At 46.1% G+C, this 15,608-nt stretch overlaps 1 protein-coding gene across 1 annotated transcript in view; it reads right to left on the reverse strand.

Annotated features, from left to right (window-relative positions):
* SLC4A1 (solute carrier family 4 member 1 (Diego blood group)) overlaps positions 1 to 13,719 on the reverse strand; it is a 66,228-nt gene extending 52,509 nt beyond the window's left edge. Inside the window, exons 1-3 of the mRNA XM_048517884.1 lie at positions 13,544 to 13,719; positions 7,751 to 7,854; positions 7,199 to 7,295 (exon numbers count right to left, since the gene is read on the reverse strand). Of these exons, the coding sequence (XP_048373841.1) occupies positions 7,199 to 7,295; positions 7,751 to 7,768 (115 nt within the window). The 5' untranslated portion in view covers positions 7,769 to 7,854; positions 13,544 to 13,719. The remainder of the gene's footprint in view (positions 1 to 7,198; positions 7,296 to 7,750; positions 7,855 to 13,543) is intronic.
* Between the last annotated feature and the right edge of the window lie 1,889 nt (positions 13,720 to 15,608).

Genomic DNA, 15,608 nt, shown 5'->3' on the forward strand with positions numbered 1-15,608 from the left:
CTGTTTTCTAAATTTTTCTGTGCGATGTGTTCAAAGCTACTACAAATCTGCGCACGTTGCTGATTCTCATATCGTGTCTCTGTAGTTTCAAACATACTTCACAGGGAAAAAATTTTTAAAGGAAAAATAACACATTCACGTAATTGTCAGGCAATACTGAGTTTGTTAATGAGCATTAATGTCGGGCAGTCATGATGCAAGATGAGTAAATGCCCCTGAGAAACTTCAGCAGATGGCAGACAGCTTGGGAAATCCCTGAAGCGGCAGAAAATGGTGGGCAGCAAGCGGCAGAGAAAACAAAAGTGAGAGCTTCAAAATCGGGAGAAATAAAACATTTTCTGCTCTCCGCACAGCACGCTTTCAAAACATTTTAGCATTTCCAAATTAAACATTTTGAGGAGGAAATACAATGTTTTTGAGACATGGGGGAGCGGAGCTGTGCAGAACTCCTCCCGAAATGCTTTTATTTCCATCCTGAAGGCATTTTATTTGTGTTGTGCAGAATGGATGCAGGCTGGGGGAAGAGAAGGACCTAAGCAGGGTAAAATTCCATAGAGCAGTGGTGGCGAACCTATGGCACATGTGCCAGAGGTGGCACTCAGAGTCCTCTCTGTGGGCACGCACACACAGAGTTCGTCATGTAGGGGGAACGGAAAATCACCCCGCCCCCACACACATATCTAGGCTGGTCTTGCTTCTGAGTAAACCCTCCTAGGGTTGTGATTCACCCATTCAAAGCGTGGCACGGTTACTTCACCAAGCTTACTCTCGAGTAACGCGTGCCTTGGAGCAAACCGTTTTTTCTAAACTAAAACCTCAGTATTCAGGTTAAATTGCCACGTTGGCACTTAGCGATAAATAAGTGGGTTTTGGGTTGCAATTTGGACACTCGGTCTCAAACAGGTTCTCCATCACTGCCATAGAGTCTACCCTCCAAAGCAGCCATTTTCTCTAGGAGAACTGATCTTGTCTGGAGATCCACTGAAACAGCGGAAGATCTCCAGCTGCCTCTCAGAGGTTGGCAACCCTAACCAAGGGAATAAATAGCCCATGTGGGCCTGAAAGCATTTTACAAATGCCAGTAAAGGTTGCAGTCCTAGGAACACTTTCCCATGAGTAAATCCTATTCAATAAAAGGCTGTTTCAGAAGAGAACTGATTTAGGCTGATTCCGCATGGGTCAAAAACAGCAGTGTGAAAACGGTGTGAAAATGGTGTAAAAGGGTTTAAAACAGTGTAAAAGGGTTTAAACTGTTTTCACACCGTTTTCACACCGCTTTTTTTGGCCCATGCGGAATCAGCCTTAGATTCCTAGGAGCACTCACTCAGATTCCTAGGAGCACTCACCACCAGATAATATGAATGAGCCCTGCGGGGGGTGGGCGGGATGTAAATTGAAAATAAAAAATAAAAGTAAAAAATAAAAATGATTCAGATCGTTTGTACAATTTTTGGCTAAGCATTTGCACTACCCTGGTGCAAAATTCTGACCGTTTAAATAAAGACTTTTTTCCTACACTCTGCTACGTTTGTTATCTTTTTAGTTCTTTATCCTTCAGCTTCCAACATTTCTGGAGATACCACAACGATAATAATCACAGGAAAAGAAATGCCAACTGTGGCTTTGGAAATTCCGGAATATTTGGGGTTCATCCTGGGAAAGGAGGACAGAGACCTCAATTGGGGTACCCCACCGTAGAATCCACCCTCCAAAGCAGTCATTTTCTCCTGAGGACCTGATCTCTGCAGTCTGGAATTCAGGTGTAATTCTGGGAGATCTGCAGCTCCACCCTCCCAGAAGCCACCCACCCTAATTTTACCCCCATGTTGTGGGTGAGAGGCAGAATGGCCTGCCAGAGACCTCTTAGTGAGTGATAGGCAGGGTTGCCAGTTCTGGGTTGGGAAATACCTGGAGGCTTTGGGGGTGGAGCCTAGGCAGGGCAGGGTGTGTGGAGGGCAGGTTATAATGCTATAGAGCCCACCCTCCAAACCAGCTATTATTTTTTTCCCATAGGAACTGATCTTGGTTGTCTGGGGATGACGTGAAATAGCAGAAGATCTCCAGGTGCCTCCTAGAGGTTGGCAACTCTAGTTACAGCAAAGGGAAGATTCGAAGCAGGGCCTCCTGATTTATTGCTCAGGTGCCTCACAACTTTCCTAGACCAGGATGCCCCACATGCACTCACTTGGTCTATTGTCCTTGCTCCTCTGATAGAGTCCCGCCTTCCCTGGGGACACCCTGTGCGTCCTCCTCCTCTTATTGAGGTCATACGTTCCCCGGTTCCCAGGCCAGGAAGAACAGTGGAAAGACACCCACCATGGCAAGCGGTGACCTGGTGTATCGAAAGTTCAGAGGTGAGGAGCTGGGAGTGGGAAGATTGCTAGAATTTTCAGCTCTGTGAACCAGAACTGGGCTTCCAGGATTGCATCCACACTAAATTCTCCAGGGGCAGAATAGAAGCTTCCTCACCCCACCGTCCCACCCCCGCTGGGGTCACTGACCTACGGGTAGCGCCCAGTACATCAGCACCTGTATCTTTAAATAAGTTCACCAAAGCTTTTATGTGTGAGTGTAAATTATTCAGCTTTAATCTCTCAAACAAATTGCCCAAACCTGGGCTCACAAAACATCATGAAAAAACTATGAATATCAGACTCACAACAAAGAATCATGCCAAATGGCTAAACATTACATGGGCATAATAATACGGGACTATCATTCACTGGTAATGATACGACATCAAATACTGGATACAGTATTTGATGTTGTATCTTTGATCTGCATTCATTTCTTTACAGGTGTGGGCCGGTTGAAGTTGTCCATGAAATCATTCCATTACCGGTGAATGACAGCCTGTGTTGTATGCCCGTGTTATGCTTAGCCATTTGGCATGATTCTCTACTGTGAGCCCAATGTTGGGACTAATTCATTGTTTTTTTTTCCATAATGTTTTGTGAGCCCAGGTTTGGGGAAATTTTGAGTGACCAAAGTTTAATAATTTAGACTTAGGCATTAAAAACTTTGGTGAATTTATTTAAAGATACAGGTACTGGTATACCCAGAGCTATTAAGGTGCATGTGCATGCAGCATGCTTGTATTTATATTTGATTGACTTGTGGGCGCCTACTCCACCCTCATAGTATGGTTGACCTACAGGTCGAGGCTAGAGACCTCCTGCTATTGCAATGGATCTCCAGGAGACAGAGATTCCTTCACCTGGAGAAAATGGCCATTTTGGAAGGTGGGCGCTATGGCATTATACCCCATTGAGTTCCCCTCCCCAAAATTCACCTTTCCCAAAATCTCCAGGTGTTTCCCAACCCTACCCCCTGTGCAGCTAATTGATTTTCATAAAATACTGCTTTGAGGTGATTAGGGAGCCTAAGGAATAACAAGGGGGCTAGGGGGGCTCCTCCTCATTTTTTATCTGGACAGCACAGACAAAAAAAGGCACTGGAGGAGAAGAAGGCCTTTCCCCCTGCCCACCATTTCCTCCCGCCCAAGTTTAAAGCTCTCCTGCCCGACATTTTATGGTGCTGCAGTGATTCTTTGTGCCCGTAGCTGGGTGCTGAAGGCTTCCCCACAACGTTTGCTCTGCAGGCTCCACTGTTGAGATTTTCATGTAATATCTGTGTGTCTTTGAAGGCAGCTGTTTGAAAAATGTCCCAAATGTCCCAGGGAACCCTTCAGCAAATACCTGCGGGCATGGAGAATCCCTGCAGCAACATAAAATGTTGGGCGGGAACGGCGGAAGAAACTGACCAGACAGTTTTAATGGTCAGGTGGGAAAAATAAGATGTCTCCTCAGCTCCTGAGCTCCGCACAGCAAGAGAGATGACTTGGAGACAACTTGGGGGGGGGGGAAAGGTTGGTATTTTTGCGTCCTCAAAATAGGATGGCTCAAGCTGAAATAAGGCGAGTTCCTCCCCAAGATGCTTTTTTTTCTGTCCTAAGGACATCTTATTTGCGCTGTGCAGAATTTACCTATTAGCTACACATTCACATGCCCAGTGTCAAGAAAGGGAGCGGGGGAAGAAGGTGGAGCTCGTCTGCCAGGCCTGTGATTGAGGGAAGCAACAGCATTCCAACAGATCTGGCCTTGGATTTTTACTCCCCTCCCCTGCTATTTAGAAGCTGACTATAGTGCCTCGGGTTTTATTTTACTATAGGAATCTGTGTCGACTGAGTTGATTTATTGTGAATGTTGCTCTAAGTTGCCCCAAGCCCGTCAAGGGAAGAGCAGCCTACAAATCGAATTATAGATAAATAAAATAAATAAATCATTCTTTCCAAGCCCTGCTCACATTAAAACATTAAGTGAGGAGCCCTGATAGAGCTTTCTAAAAGGTTCCCTAGTACCTTTAGGACAATTCTCTTGTCCTAAACCAGAGGTTGCCAATGTGGTGCGTGGGGGCTCCAAGGTCCCCACTGACACCTTTCCTTGTGCCCATCACTTGTTTGGAGATTTGATGGGCAATGCCTATTTTAAAAAGCACTGCTTTGTTAGCATCTGGTACCACAGCGCAGGGATCTTCCCTGTGTCACTGAAGGAAAGCTACAGAGGCCATTTGGTGGCTGCGCCCACCATTCTAATTCTAGTGGTGCTCACAGACTGTCTTAAACCAGTCTGATTTGTCCTAAACCATTCATCTAGCATTTTATGGGACACTTCTTTGAGACTGCATTTTAATCACGTAGTGTGTGACAGCTTTTATGGTGACGAATTCCACAAGGACAGCTGTGCTAATCTGTTGCCGCCCCAAACAAAGAGTCTCGTAGCACCTTAAAAACAAACCAGTTTATGGAGCTGTAAGGCCACTTCATCGAATGCATGAATCCTTGGTATTTTATCTCCAGGCAGATATGGGTACAAGGAGAAGGGCAGAGAGGAATGGAGTTTTTCAAAGGCCCAGTAATCAAAGAGATAGTTGTGTGAGATTACTGTGCAGAGCACAAATGGAAATAAGACCCTGTTAATAAAACAGCCAATCAGACTGGACATTAACTGCTCTCAATTGATCGTCATTAGGCAAATCAGGGCTGGATTAAAAAAAATTATTGTCCAGTATGCGACAGCCAAACACAGACTCCCTTGAAGACAAGGTCTAGAGGCCAAATCCAATGGGAACTTTAGCCTTGTGTTCACTTTAAAGTGAATGGACATATGATACATATTCAGTGTACATGTGATTTCTCTTTGAATGTGCATTGCTGAATTTTTATGTTACATTCAAAGCATGCACGGGTTATTAAACCACACAGTTTGGAGAGGAGACGTCTGAGAGAGGATATGATTAAAGTCTATAAAACTACGCATGGGGTATAAAATGTTGACAGGGAGAAATTTTTCTCTCTTTCTCACAATACTAGAACCAGGAGGCATACATTGAAAATGCTGGGGTGGGGGGAGAGAGTTAGGACTAATAAAAGGAAACATTTCTTCACGCAACACGTGATTGGTGTTTGGAATATGCTGCCACAGGAGGTGGTGATGGCCACTAACCTAGATAGCTTTAAAAGGGGCTTGGACAGATGTATGGAGAAGCGGATCTATGGCTACCCATCTTGATCCTCCTTGATCTGAGATTGCAAATGCCTTAGCAGACCAGGTGCTCAGGAGCAGCAGGGCCATTGCTTTCACATCCTGCCTGTGAGCTCCCAAAGGCATCTGGTGGGCCACTGCGAGTAGCAAAGTGCTGGACTAGATGGACTCTGGTCTGATCCAGCAGGCTCTTTCTTATGTTCTTATCCGGGTACTGATCCCCAGTTTTATTTCAAGATGGGTTCAGTTCTCTTTTTCTATTACCACACCTTTTTGCCTGGGAAATGTGACCTAAGTCATTGGCTTCCTTCTATGAGAACTGTCAGTTAAATCACAGATAACACTTACTGTGTTTGTTTTGCAGCTATAGCATAATGATTATATCCACAGCCAAGGTGAGTTAAAGCTTTCTAGTAAACATAAACATTTACTGTGCAATCACATATCTTGAACTGGTTTCTTAGGTAGGCTGTGCCAGTGAACAGATTATAACTGTTTCCTTTAGAAAATAAATATATTTTGAAGCAAGAATTGTGGTTTGTGTTGAACCAGGAAATGGGAGACCCAAGAAGTTCGAATCCCCACGGACGACAGAACGGTGTAGTGGTTACTGTGGCTCTAATGTGGAGAACCAGGATTGATTCCCCACTCCTCCATCTGAGTGGTGGACTGGAGAACTGGATTAGTTTCCCTGCTCCTCCTCATGAAACCCACTGGGCGGCCTTGGGTCAGTCACAGTTCTCTCAAAACTCTCTCAGCCCCATCTGCCTCACAAGGGCTCCTTCCGCACATACAGAATAATGCACTTTCAAACTGCTTTCAGTGCTCTTTGAAGCTGTGCGGAATGGCAAAATCCACTTGCAAACAGTTGTGAAAGTGGTTTGAAAACACATTATTTTGCGTGTGCGGAAGGGGCCTAGGTGTCTTTTGTGGGAAGAGGAAAGGAAGGCGTTTGGAAGCTGCTTTGAGAGTCCTTAGGGTGAGAAAAATGGGATATGAATCCAAATTCTGCTTTTCTTCTTCTGTTGCTGCTGCTATTGTGTGCCTGGAAGTCAGTCACACACCTATAGTTTACCTATCTAACCTAGCCCATAGGGTTGTTTTGAGAATACAATTTATTTATTATTTATTATGTTTGAATGAAGGAGAGAGGGTTGGGACTGGTGCTTTGGCTCGAACTGTTGGCTGTGGTGGTTCAGACATATCGTCAGTACACTGCCCCATGCAGCTGCCTTGGTTGTTTGGCTGGAGAACCCGCCCTGTTCTCTCTAGTGATCCTAGATTGCTGGGAAAGATGAGTTGTGTTGGGCAACCTGTTTGTTTGTCATCTTTAGGGACCTCATTTATTCCAAGGTTTCCTCAAACATTCTCTGGAAGCAACTGCCTTCACACAACTGCCTTGGCTGATCTTAGGACAGAGTGGGCTGCTTGTCCTTCCTAACTGGACTCGGTTGTCTTCCCTTTGGAAAAACCGACAGCTTAAAGTAAATCCAAGGGTTGTTCATGTGCTCATTCCCAGAGCACATCTCCATCCTGCCTGTATATTTTGAAACGTCAAATGCTGGAGATTCCCCTAGAGCAATTTCTTATTGATCTTTGTTTGTGGCCAGGTGGGCCTTCTCCTTTCTTCGAAGGCTCTAGATTAAGGTACTCACTGCTCCGTGTTGCAAAAGACATGTTGGAGTGCTTCACAGGAGACTCCTCATATGCCTCCTCATCCAAGCTCTTTTTATCACTGGTATCATAGTCCTCCTTGAGAGAGAGAGAGAGAGAGAGAGAGAGAGAGAGCGAGAGCGAGAGAGAGAGAGAGAGAGAGAGAGCACATTTTAACATTCCCACAAAGGTAGACATTAATAACATACATGTTCTGGAGCAGGAGTCATGCTGGCAGGGGCTGATGGGAATTGTAGTCCATGAACATCTGGAGAGCCGCAGGTTGCAGACCCCTGTTCTAGAGAGTGTGTTGGCTTAACAAGTCTGGCCTGTTATACTTGGCACAACAGTTCAGGTTCTCTAGAGCACTCTACCGGACTGTTACTCATCAGCCCCTGCCAGCATGGCCAATTGGCCATGCTGGCAGGGGCTGATGGGAATTGTAGTCCATAACATCTGGAGTGCCAAAGGTTCGCCACCACGGCTCTAAACTCATGTCTGATAAATTGTTCACAATGTGCATGCAAAAGTTCAGTGCTTTCACTTTGCCCCACCTGGCTCTGAGCAGCCATTCGGTGTTGACTTCTCTCTCTCCCCCGGAACAACTGCTTGTTTCCAAGAGTTCAGTCTGAAGGCCGCATGCCCTGGCGAGCCAGATCTGTCAGAAATCCAAAAAGAAGACATTTGAGTTAGGAAACTGAGGGGGGCATGACATGGAGATTTGCCTGAAGGGATTCTGTCCTAGGTGTTTTCCTCCCATAAAGAGTATGCAGAGTCAGGTTGAGAAGGCTTTTGTGGAATCCTTCGGGAGGGGAAAGAGGACTCGCCTGTACCGAGGGACCCTTCTGACCAACATGGCAATAATCACAAACCCACCCGGCCTTTCCATTAGGACAGACTAGCCCTTTACGTTATTGGGAAGCTCCTGTTGAGCCACTGGAAGACAGAAGCAAGTTAAGCCAAATGCTCTTTTGGTATTGGCTGTGGCCAATCTGGGATCTGAGCAATCCCTGTGGTACTGCCCCAGCTTTGCGGACAACTAGGAACCTCTGTTCCACAAGAAAAGAATGACATCTGTTGGGTGGCTCTCTCTTGCTATCTGCCACCGACCTTGGGGAGCCTCGGCTCCAAAGACCGTTTCTCACAAACTCTTGGGGAAATGGGAGGGGGGCTTTCAGCAGGGAATAAAGAGGACTGTGAATGCCAGTTTTGTCAGAATTGGCTTTGCCAAGTGTGGTGCTTCGATGCCTCATCAATAAATGCTACCAATCAATACTTCAAAGTGTGCTTATTGGCTTAAGGTTCCGAGACCTAAAACACCATTGGCTCAACTTTCTCTAGAACTGCTTTAACATTTCACCACACTCATGTTTTCTGCCCGCAAAGAACCTGACGTACAGCAACACCATTAAATCCTCTTTTTTGCTCTCTTTACATAAACATGGTCCAAGCTCTGCTCACAACCTGAGTTTGATCCTGACGGAACTTGGTTTCAGATGGCCAGCACAAGGTTGACTCAGCCTTCCAGCCTTCCAAGATTGGTAGAATGAGTGAAATTTAGATATCTGGGGAAGGCAATGGCAAACCACCTCATAAACAAAATCTGCTTAGCAAATGTTGTGATGTGACATCACTCCATAGGTGAGTACTGACCTAGCGCTTGCCTTTACATAAACATGGGTGTTTGATAGGAGCTTAGGCCATGGAGCAAGTCAAGGTAAGCGGCCCCTGAGGTGCTACAGGTAGGGTTTCCAGGTTCCCCCACCCCCAGCCTCAGGCAGGGGATGGGGGAGATTGGGTTGCCAGATTCAGACTGGAAACTCCTAGGCCCCTTCCGCACACGCAAAATAATGCGTTTTCAAACCACTTTCACAACTGTTTGCAAGTGGATTTTGCTATTCCACACAGCTTCAAAGAGCACTGAAAGCAGTTTGAAAGTGCATTATTCTGCATGTGCGGAATGAGCCCTAGAGATTTGGGGATGGACCCTGGGAAAGACAGGGAACTATATTTTAATCCCCAGAAAGCTGGGTACTGATTCTACCAATCTAGGAAGGATGGAAGGCTGAGTCAACCTTGTGCCGGATATCTGAACTCAGTATTCCAGAATAGTCTTCTGTTCCTCTGCATTTTAACTTTTTATTCTTTTTTTTCCTAAAAGCCAATGTGCTATACAGTCTTTTCTGGAACAAAGTGAGTGAGAGTGGTATACATACATATTTTTTCTGCATCAAATAAAGCTTCTAGTCCTCAAGCAGGGTCAGCCCTGGTTAATATTTGGATGGGAGACCTCTAAGGAACACCAGGGTCACTACAGGCAATGGCAAAACACCACTGTCAGATTTCAGAACAGGGTCAGCCCTGGTTAATTCTTGGATGGGAGACACCAAGGAAGTCCAAGGTTAGGATGTGGAGGCAGGCAATGGCAAATGATCTCTGAAAGTCCCTTCCCTTTAAACCTCCATGGGGTTGTCATAAATTAGCTGCAACTGATGCCCCCTTTCCCTAAAAATTAGGCCATTTTTTATTTGCTGCTGGCACTTCTTTTCTTTTGCATTTTAAGGCTTATATTGTTCTGCTAAAATGATTTTTTAAAAGTTCTCTATTTCTTTACCCTTCCTGCAATTTCTCTGCATCACTGCAGGGGCTGCACAGCTGGCTGCCCGGGGCATCCAGATTCAAGGGGTGCTGGAATCCTTTGCAAAACTTCTAAAGGGATGCACCAGAGTCAGTGTGGTGTAGTGGTTAAGAATGTTGGACCAAGATCCGGGTTCAAATCCCCACTCATACTATGGAAGCTCACTGGGTGACCCTGGGCAAGTAATATTCTCTTAGCCTAGGGGTGGCCAACCTATGGTGCTCCAGATGTTCCTGGACTACAATTCCCATCAGCCCCTGCCAATTGGCCATGCTGGCAAGGGCTGGTGGGAATTGTAGTCCATGAATATCTGGAGCACCATAGGTTGGCCACCCCTATATTAGCCTAACCAACCTAACAGGGTTGTTGTGAGGACAAAAAGGAGGAGAGGAGAAAGATGTAAGAGACCTTGGATCCCACTTGGGGAGAAAGGTGGAATATAAATGAATAAAACAAATAGTGTTGACGACTGGGGAAGGCATTGGCAAAACACCCAGTAAACAAAATGTGCCTAGTAAACGTCATGACGGCGGATAAACATCACCCAACGGATCGGTAATGACCCAGTAATGACCTTTACCTTTTATCTTACAAATGTGTTGTAAGGAGGATGGAGAAAACCAGTGTGGGAAAGTACCAGACTAGAACAGGGGAAACCTGGGTTCAAGATCTCTGGGTGATCTTGGACCAGACACTCTGCCTCAGCTAACCTCACAGGGATTGTTGTGTGACTAAAATTGGGGGTCGGGGGACAACACGGAAGGATTTAGGCCATTCTGAGCACCTTGGAAGCTGGGCAAAATAACAAATGGGATAGATGTTGTACACAAAACACTTTGAACATGCATCATAAAAAGGCTTGACTCTGACATTCTGCACACTGCCCACACCAGCAGTTTTAACAAGATTAAATTTAGAATGACGCACAAAAGATGGAGCAGCGCCAGATACCGCAGCATATATTCCGGTCGTATTACCAAGGGTCTGCCTTCCCCTTGTGTGTTTCAAGCCCCAACAGAGACATCCTGACTTAAACACACAGGTCCCTTCCCTCCTAGCCAGCCTTGTGGGGTTGCCCTCTCCTTTCTGTGCCTCTAGGAGGAAGAGAGGATCTCGATTTAAGCAGGGCTCAACAGAATCTGCCTTCAGAGCTGTCAAGTGATGTCCAACCCAGCTTCTGCAACACAGCTTTCGATGTCCACAGAGGAATTGTAGTGACATTTAAGCGCCAAGCAAAAAGGCTACCAGTTCAGAGGGCCTCCATTCCCAACATGGGACTCAATTCCCAACATCTCTCACTGGACAAACTGAGCTCTGTAGGGAGCACCTTCACTCCCCCCCCCCGCCCCAAAAAGCAGACAAATGGAAGCAAATCAACATACACATCTCTGCACACTGTGTTTCACTCTAAATTGGGATTTTAATTAATCTAAATTGCCACTAAAAAAGGACAGAGCGCCTAGCTAAGCGTATCAGGTCTGTGAGGTGCCCCACCCAAGATAAGCCTTTTATCTTCCTCTGCTGTGCCCCAACTGGGCAGGGCTCCTAAAACATGAACTGGTGATATTGCAAGAACCGCTCAGCATTGGGGCGTGTTTCCGAGGCAGGCAGTAGACTCCCACCATGCAAAGGCAAGACTGAGCATTCATCTAGGGAGAATACTTTCGACAGGAATTCCTGTTTAAATACAAGGTCTGGAACCTGATGAATCAGAATCACTCAGCTCTACAAGTCAAGCACTTCACCAACTCTTCCCATCTAGGACATGCAGAGTTGGCGGTCTGGCCACCAGAAGCTCAAGGAACAAACCTAAGCAGGTCTATCAGAAGTAATCCCCCTGTTATTCTTCAGGGCTTAATCTCAGGATTGCACTAGGATTCCAGTGCAATCCTAAAGACTGTTACTCCAATCTAATCCCATTCATTTCGACAGGCTTAGACTGGAGTAACTCTGTACAGGATTGCAGTTTGTCATCTTCTTTTTTTTAGATGGGGTGATGCTCAAGTTCACAGATGGACATGGTTATGCTTCTAAATGCGCCAAAAGAGGATCACCCCAAAGCACCATGCGTCCTGTGCGTTGAAGTTTTATCTTTTTTTCCAGGTTCTCATAGCCACAGCTTTCTATTAACCCCAAAAGTGAGCACTCTTGCCCTTGCATTTAAACACATGAAGCTGCCCTTTGGTCCATCAAGACCAGCATGGTCTACACAGATTGTCAGCATCTCTCCAGAGTCTCAGCCAGAAGTCTTTCCCATCACCCACCACCTGATCCTTTGGCCAAGCAGACGCTTCACCTATGAGCCTCAGCCCTCCTTTGTCAGCCTGTGTTTCCCTGCCCTGGTGCATTCGCTTTGCTTGCACACTTGACTATTAAATGCTCGGAATAATAAAAACTAATAAAAGGAAACACTTCTTCATGCAGTGCATGATTGGTGTTTGGAATATACTGCCACAGGAGGTGGTGATGGCCACTAACCTGGATAGCTTTAAAAAGGGCTTGGACAGATTGATGGAGGAGAAGTCGATCTATGGCTACCAATCTTGATCCTCCTTGATCTGAGATTGCAAATGCCTTAGCAGACCAGGTGCTCAGGAGCAGCAGCAGCAGAAGGCCATTGCTTTCACCTCCTGCACGTGAGCTCCCAAAGGCACCTGGTGGGCCACTGCGAGTAGCAGAGTGCTGGACTAGATGGACTCTGGTCTGATCCAGCAGGCTAGTTCTTATGTTCTTAGGAATCATTATGATGCTGCCAACTATAATGGCTGGACTTGAGCACCAGCACCTCCAGGACAGTTCTTTTTCTAAGTGGGTGCATGATAGAAAAGCTCTGACCCAGACAGCCCAGGCTAGCCAGATCTCATCAGATCCTGGAAGTTATACAGGTCAGCCCTGAGTGGTATTTGGATGGGAGACTGTCAAGAAAGTCCAGGGTTGCAAATCAGAGGCAGGCAATGGCAAACCACCTCTGACTTGATGACAAAGGTAGAAAATCGAGGTTTTCTTGAACCATAACATCCTTAGCACAGAGACAACAAAATAATTTACTCTGTATGATATGCAGGAGGAATACTGGAATGTTCTGTTTGTTTCAACTAAAAAGGATATTGTAGGGCTGCAGAAAACCCAGTTAAAACAATTGAGAGATTGGACCACCTTCTGTATAGTGAAAGCTCAACCAAAAACCTTCTGGATAGATGCATGGAGAAAGCAAGCAGAAGTTATTCCAGCTTCACCAAGACACTAGACCTCAAGGGTAACCTAACAAAACGAGTTAAAAGCAAGTTCAGGGCTAACTGAAAGAACAAGCTTGTGGGATGCATCTGTACAAAGCAGGACTGGTTCCTGGTAGCACCGAGTCCAGGTTCTCCCGAGGAAATTCTAAATCTGCTATCCTAAGAGAGATGGAGCAGAGATGGATGAGATACCAAAGGGAACGTTGAAGGAGCGATGAGAAAAATATTGAACTCCATCAAAATGTCCTTTGGGCAGTGGAGTCCTTCAACAGAACGACCATTTGAAGCTCTTGCTGTCACAAAACTACGCAGTGGAGAATTCCTAACTTGGGTTCCTCAGCTTCTTCCTCCTCCCAAAACGAGCCGTGGCTCCCTCCTCTAGAATTGCCCTCCATCAGTCAGTGTCTCCACCCACAATTATGGATTCCTTCCTTCAGCTCCCTGAAAAACCTGCTGTGAACAGTTTCACTTACCTGCAAGACTGAAGGAAGTTCTCAAGGAGAAGGTGAGGAAGGCTGGAGGCCGGGTGGCTTTCCGCTGCTCCACAGAATCCGGGCTGCCACCGTGGTTCCGTCTTGCTCGCAACAGCTGGCAGTAAGAGAGGGAGAGCCATCCAGAGGAGCCTCAAAGTCCTGACTCATGGCCCGTGCTCTAATCTCATGCCACCTGGCATCGGAGGTGCCCCTGTACCTTCAAGATTCTGCCTTTTTTTCTACAGACCAGTAAACAACGTTATCTGGACCTGCCATATGGCGGGGCCTTTCCTTCTCAAGTCCGACCCTCCCATCTTGCCCCCACCAACCTTACCATCATTGGAAGAATCTTGTACAGTCTGAACCATCCCCTGCAAGGTCGTCTCTCCTCTCCACAAGTGCTTTCCGTCCTTTTCAACTTGGAGATAAACTTGGAGATAAACTTGTTTACAGATTTCCAGGGGATTCCCTTTGCTGGGGGTGGAGGGATGGAGGGAGGGTGAAGGGGAACCCTCACAAAATGTAGTGGTTAGGAGAGGGTTGTTTGTTTGTTTTTTGGAGGATTCCCCTGTTGGCCAATACTGTGTGCAGGTTTCCCAAGGCCCAGTGACAGATACTTTTCACAGCTGCCAAATGAAGTGACTTTGCTAGAGTGACTGAGCAGGATCTGTGTACGGCTGGACTTTATTACACTTGGATGTGTTCTAACAGGTGCATTTTTCCTGCATGCCTTCAAAATAATTCTACTTTCAAGTACTTCCTGTGCTTCTACAGGTTTTGTGTGTGTCAGTACCTCCGGGTTCTAAAATTTTTGCCCAAGTTTGCTCCCAAATTAAAAGCCTGGGTAGAGGGGGGTGCAGTCTTGGGATGCCAGCCTCCGGGGGGACCTGGGGATCTCCTAGGCTACAAAGATCAGTTCCCTGGAGAAAATGGATGCTTTGGAGGGGGGGCTTCATGACATTGAAGAGAGAGCCCTTCGGGGATGGGGCGGTATAAAAGCCTAAATAAATAAATAAATAAATAAATAAATAAATAAATAATAAATAAATAAATAAATAAATAAATAAATAAATAAATTGTTCCCTGCTGAGGTAATCCCTGTCCTTCCCAGGCTCCATCCCCAAATCTACAGGAGTGTCCCAACCTGAATTTAGCAGCCATACTTCCACACCCCCTACCAGTGGCTGGGGTGGCAACCCTCATGTGGTGGGGGAATGGAAAATCCCCTTATACTATTTACCCTGGTGGTGTCTCCAGACTCTAATCTGGAGAACTGGGTAAACTGTCATCTAGAGAACAGGGTGTGATTCCCCACTGCTCCACATGAACAGCAGACTCCTATCTGGTGAACTGGATTGGTTTTCCCACACCTACCCACGAGACCTGCTGGGTGACCTTGGCCTAGTCACAGTTCTCTCAGAACTCTCTTAGCCCTGCCTGCCTCACAAGGTGTCTGTTGTGAGAAGAGGAAGGGAAAAGGAGTTTGTAAGCTGCCTTGAGACTTCTTACAGGAGAAAAATGGGTGTGTGTGTGTGTGTGTAATAAATCCAAACTATTCTTTCTCTTCTCTTCCTATTTCTGTGCCTCTTCCTTGGAATCCTGCTTGAGGTAGCTCACCGTTTTTTAAAAAAAGTGTAAAAAAGAAGCTACTAAAAAAGAAGCCATTGGACATGAGCAGTATAAAAACCATCCATAAAAGTGAGCATTAAATAGTGGGGTGTTGTGTGGTTTCCGGGCTGTATGGCTGTGCTCTAGCAGCAGTATGGCTAAACTTCAAGCACAGGTGTCAAACTCGCGCCTCTCCAGATGTTATGGACTACAATTCCCATCATCCCCTGCCAGCCACAGATGCAGGTGAAACGTCAGGAGAGAATGCTGCTAGAACACAGCCATACAGCCCGGAAACCACACAGCACCCCAGTGATTCCAGCCGTGAAAGCCTTTGACAATACATTGAGCATTAAATAGTTGATAAGATAGAGCCTCTAATTAAAACCCTTGCTCAAAGAATGTACCTCCATAGGCATCAAACTTATGCCCCTCCAGATGTTATGGACTACAGTTC

The sequence above is a fragment of the Sphaerodactylus townsendi genome, linkage group LG15 (genome assembly GCF_021028975.2).
Source record: "Sphaerodactylus townsendi isolate TG3544 linkage group LG15, MPM_Stown_v2.3, whole genome shotgun sequence".
Classification (NCBI taxonomy): Eukaryota; Metazoa; Chordata; class Lepidosauria; order Squamata; family Sphaerodactylidae; genus Sphaerodactylus; species Sphaerodactylus townsendi.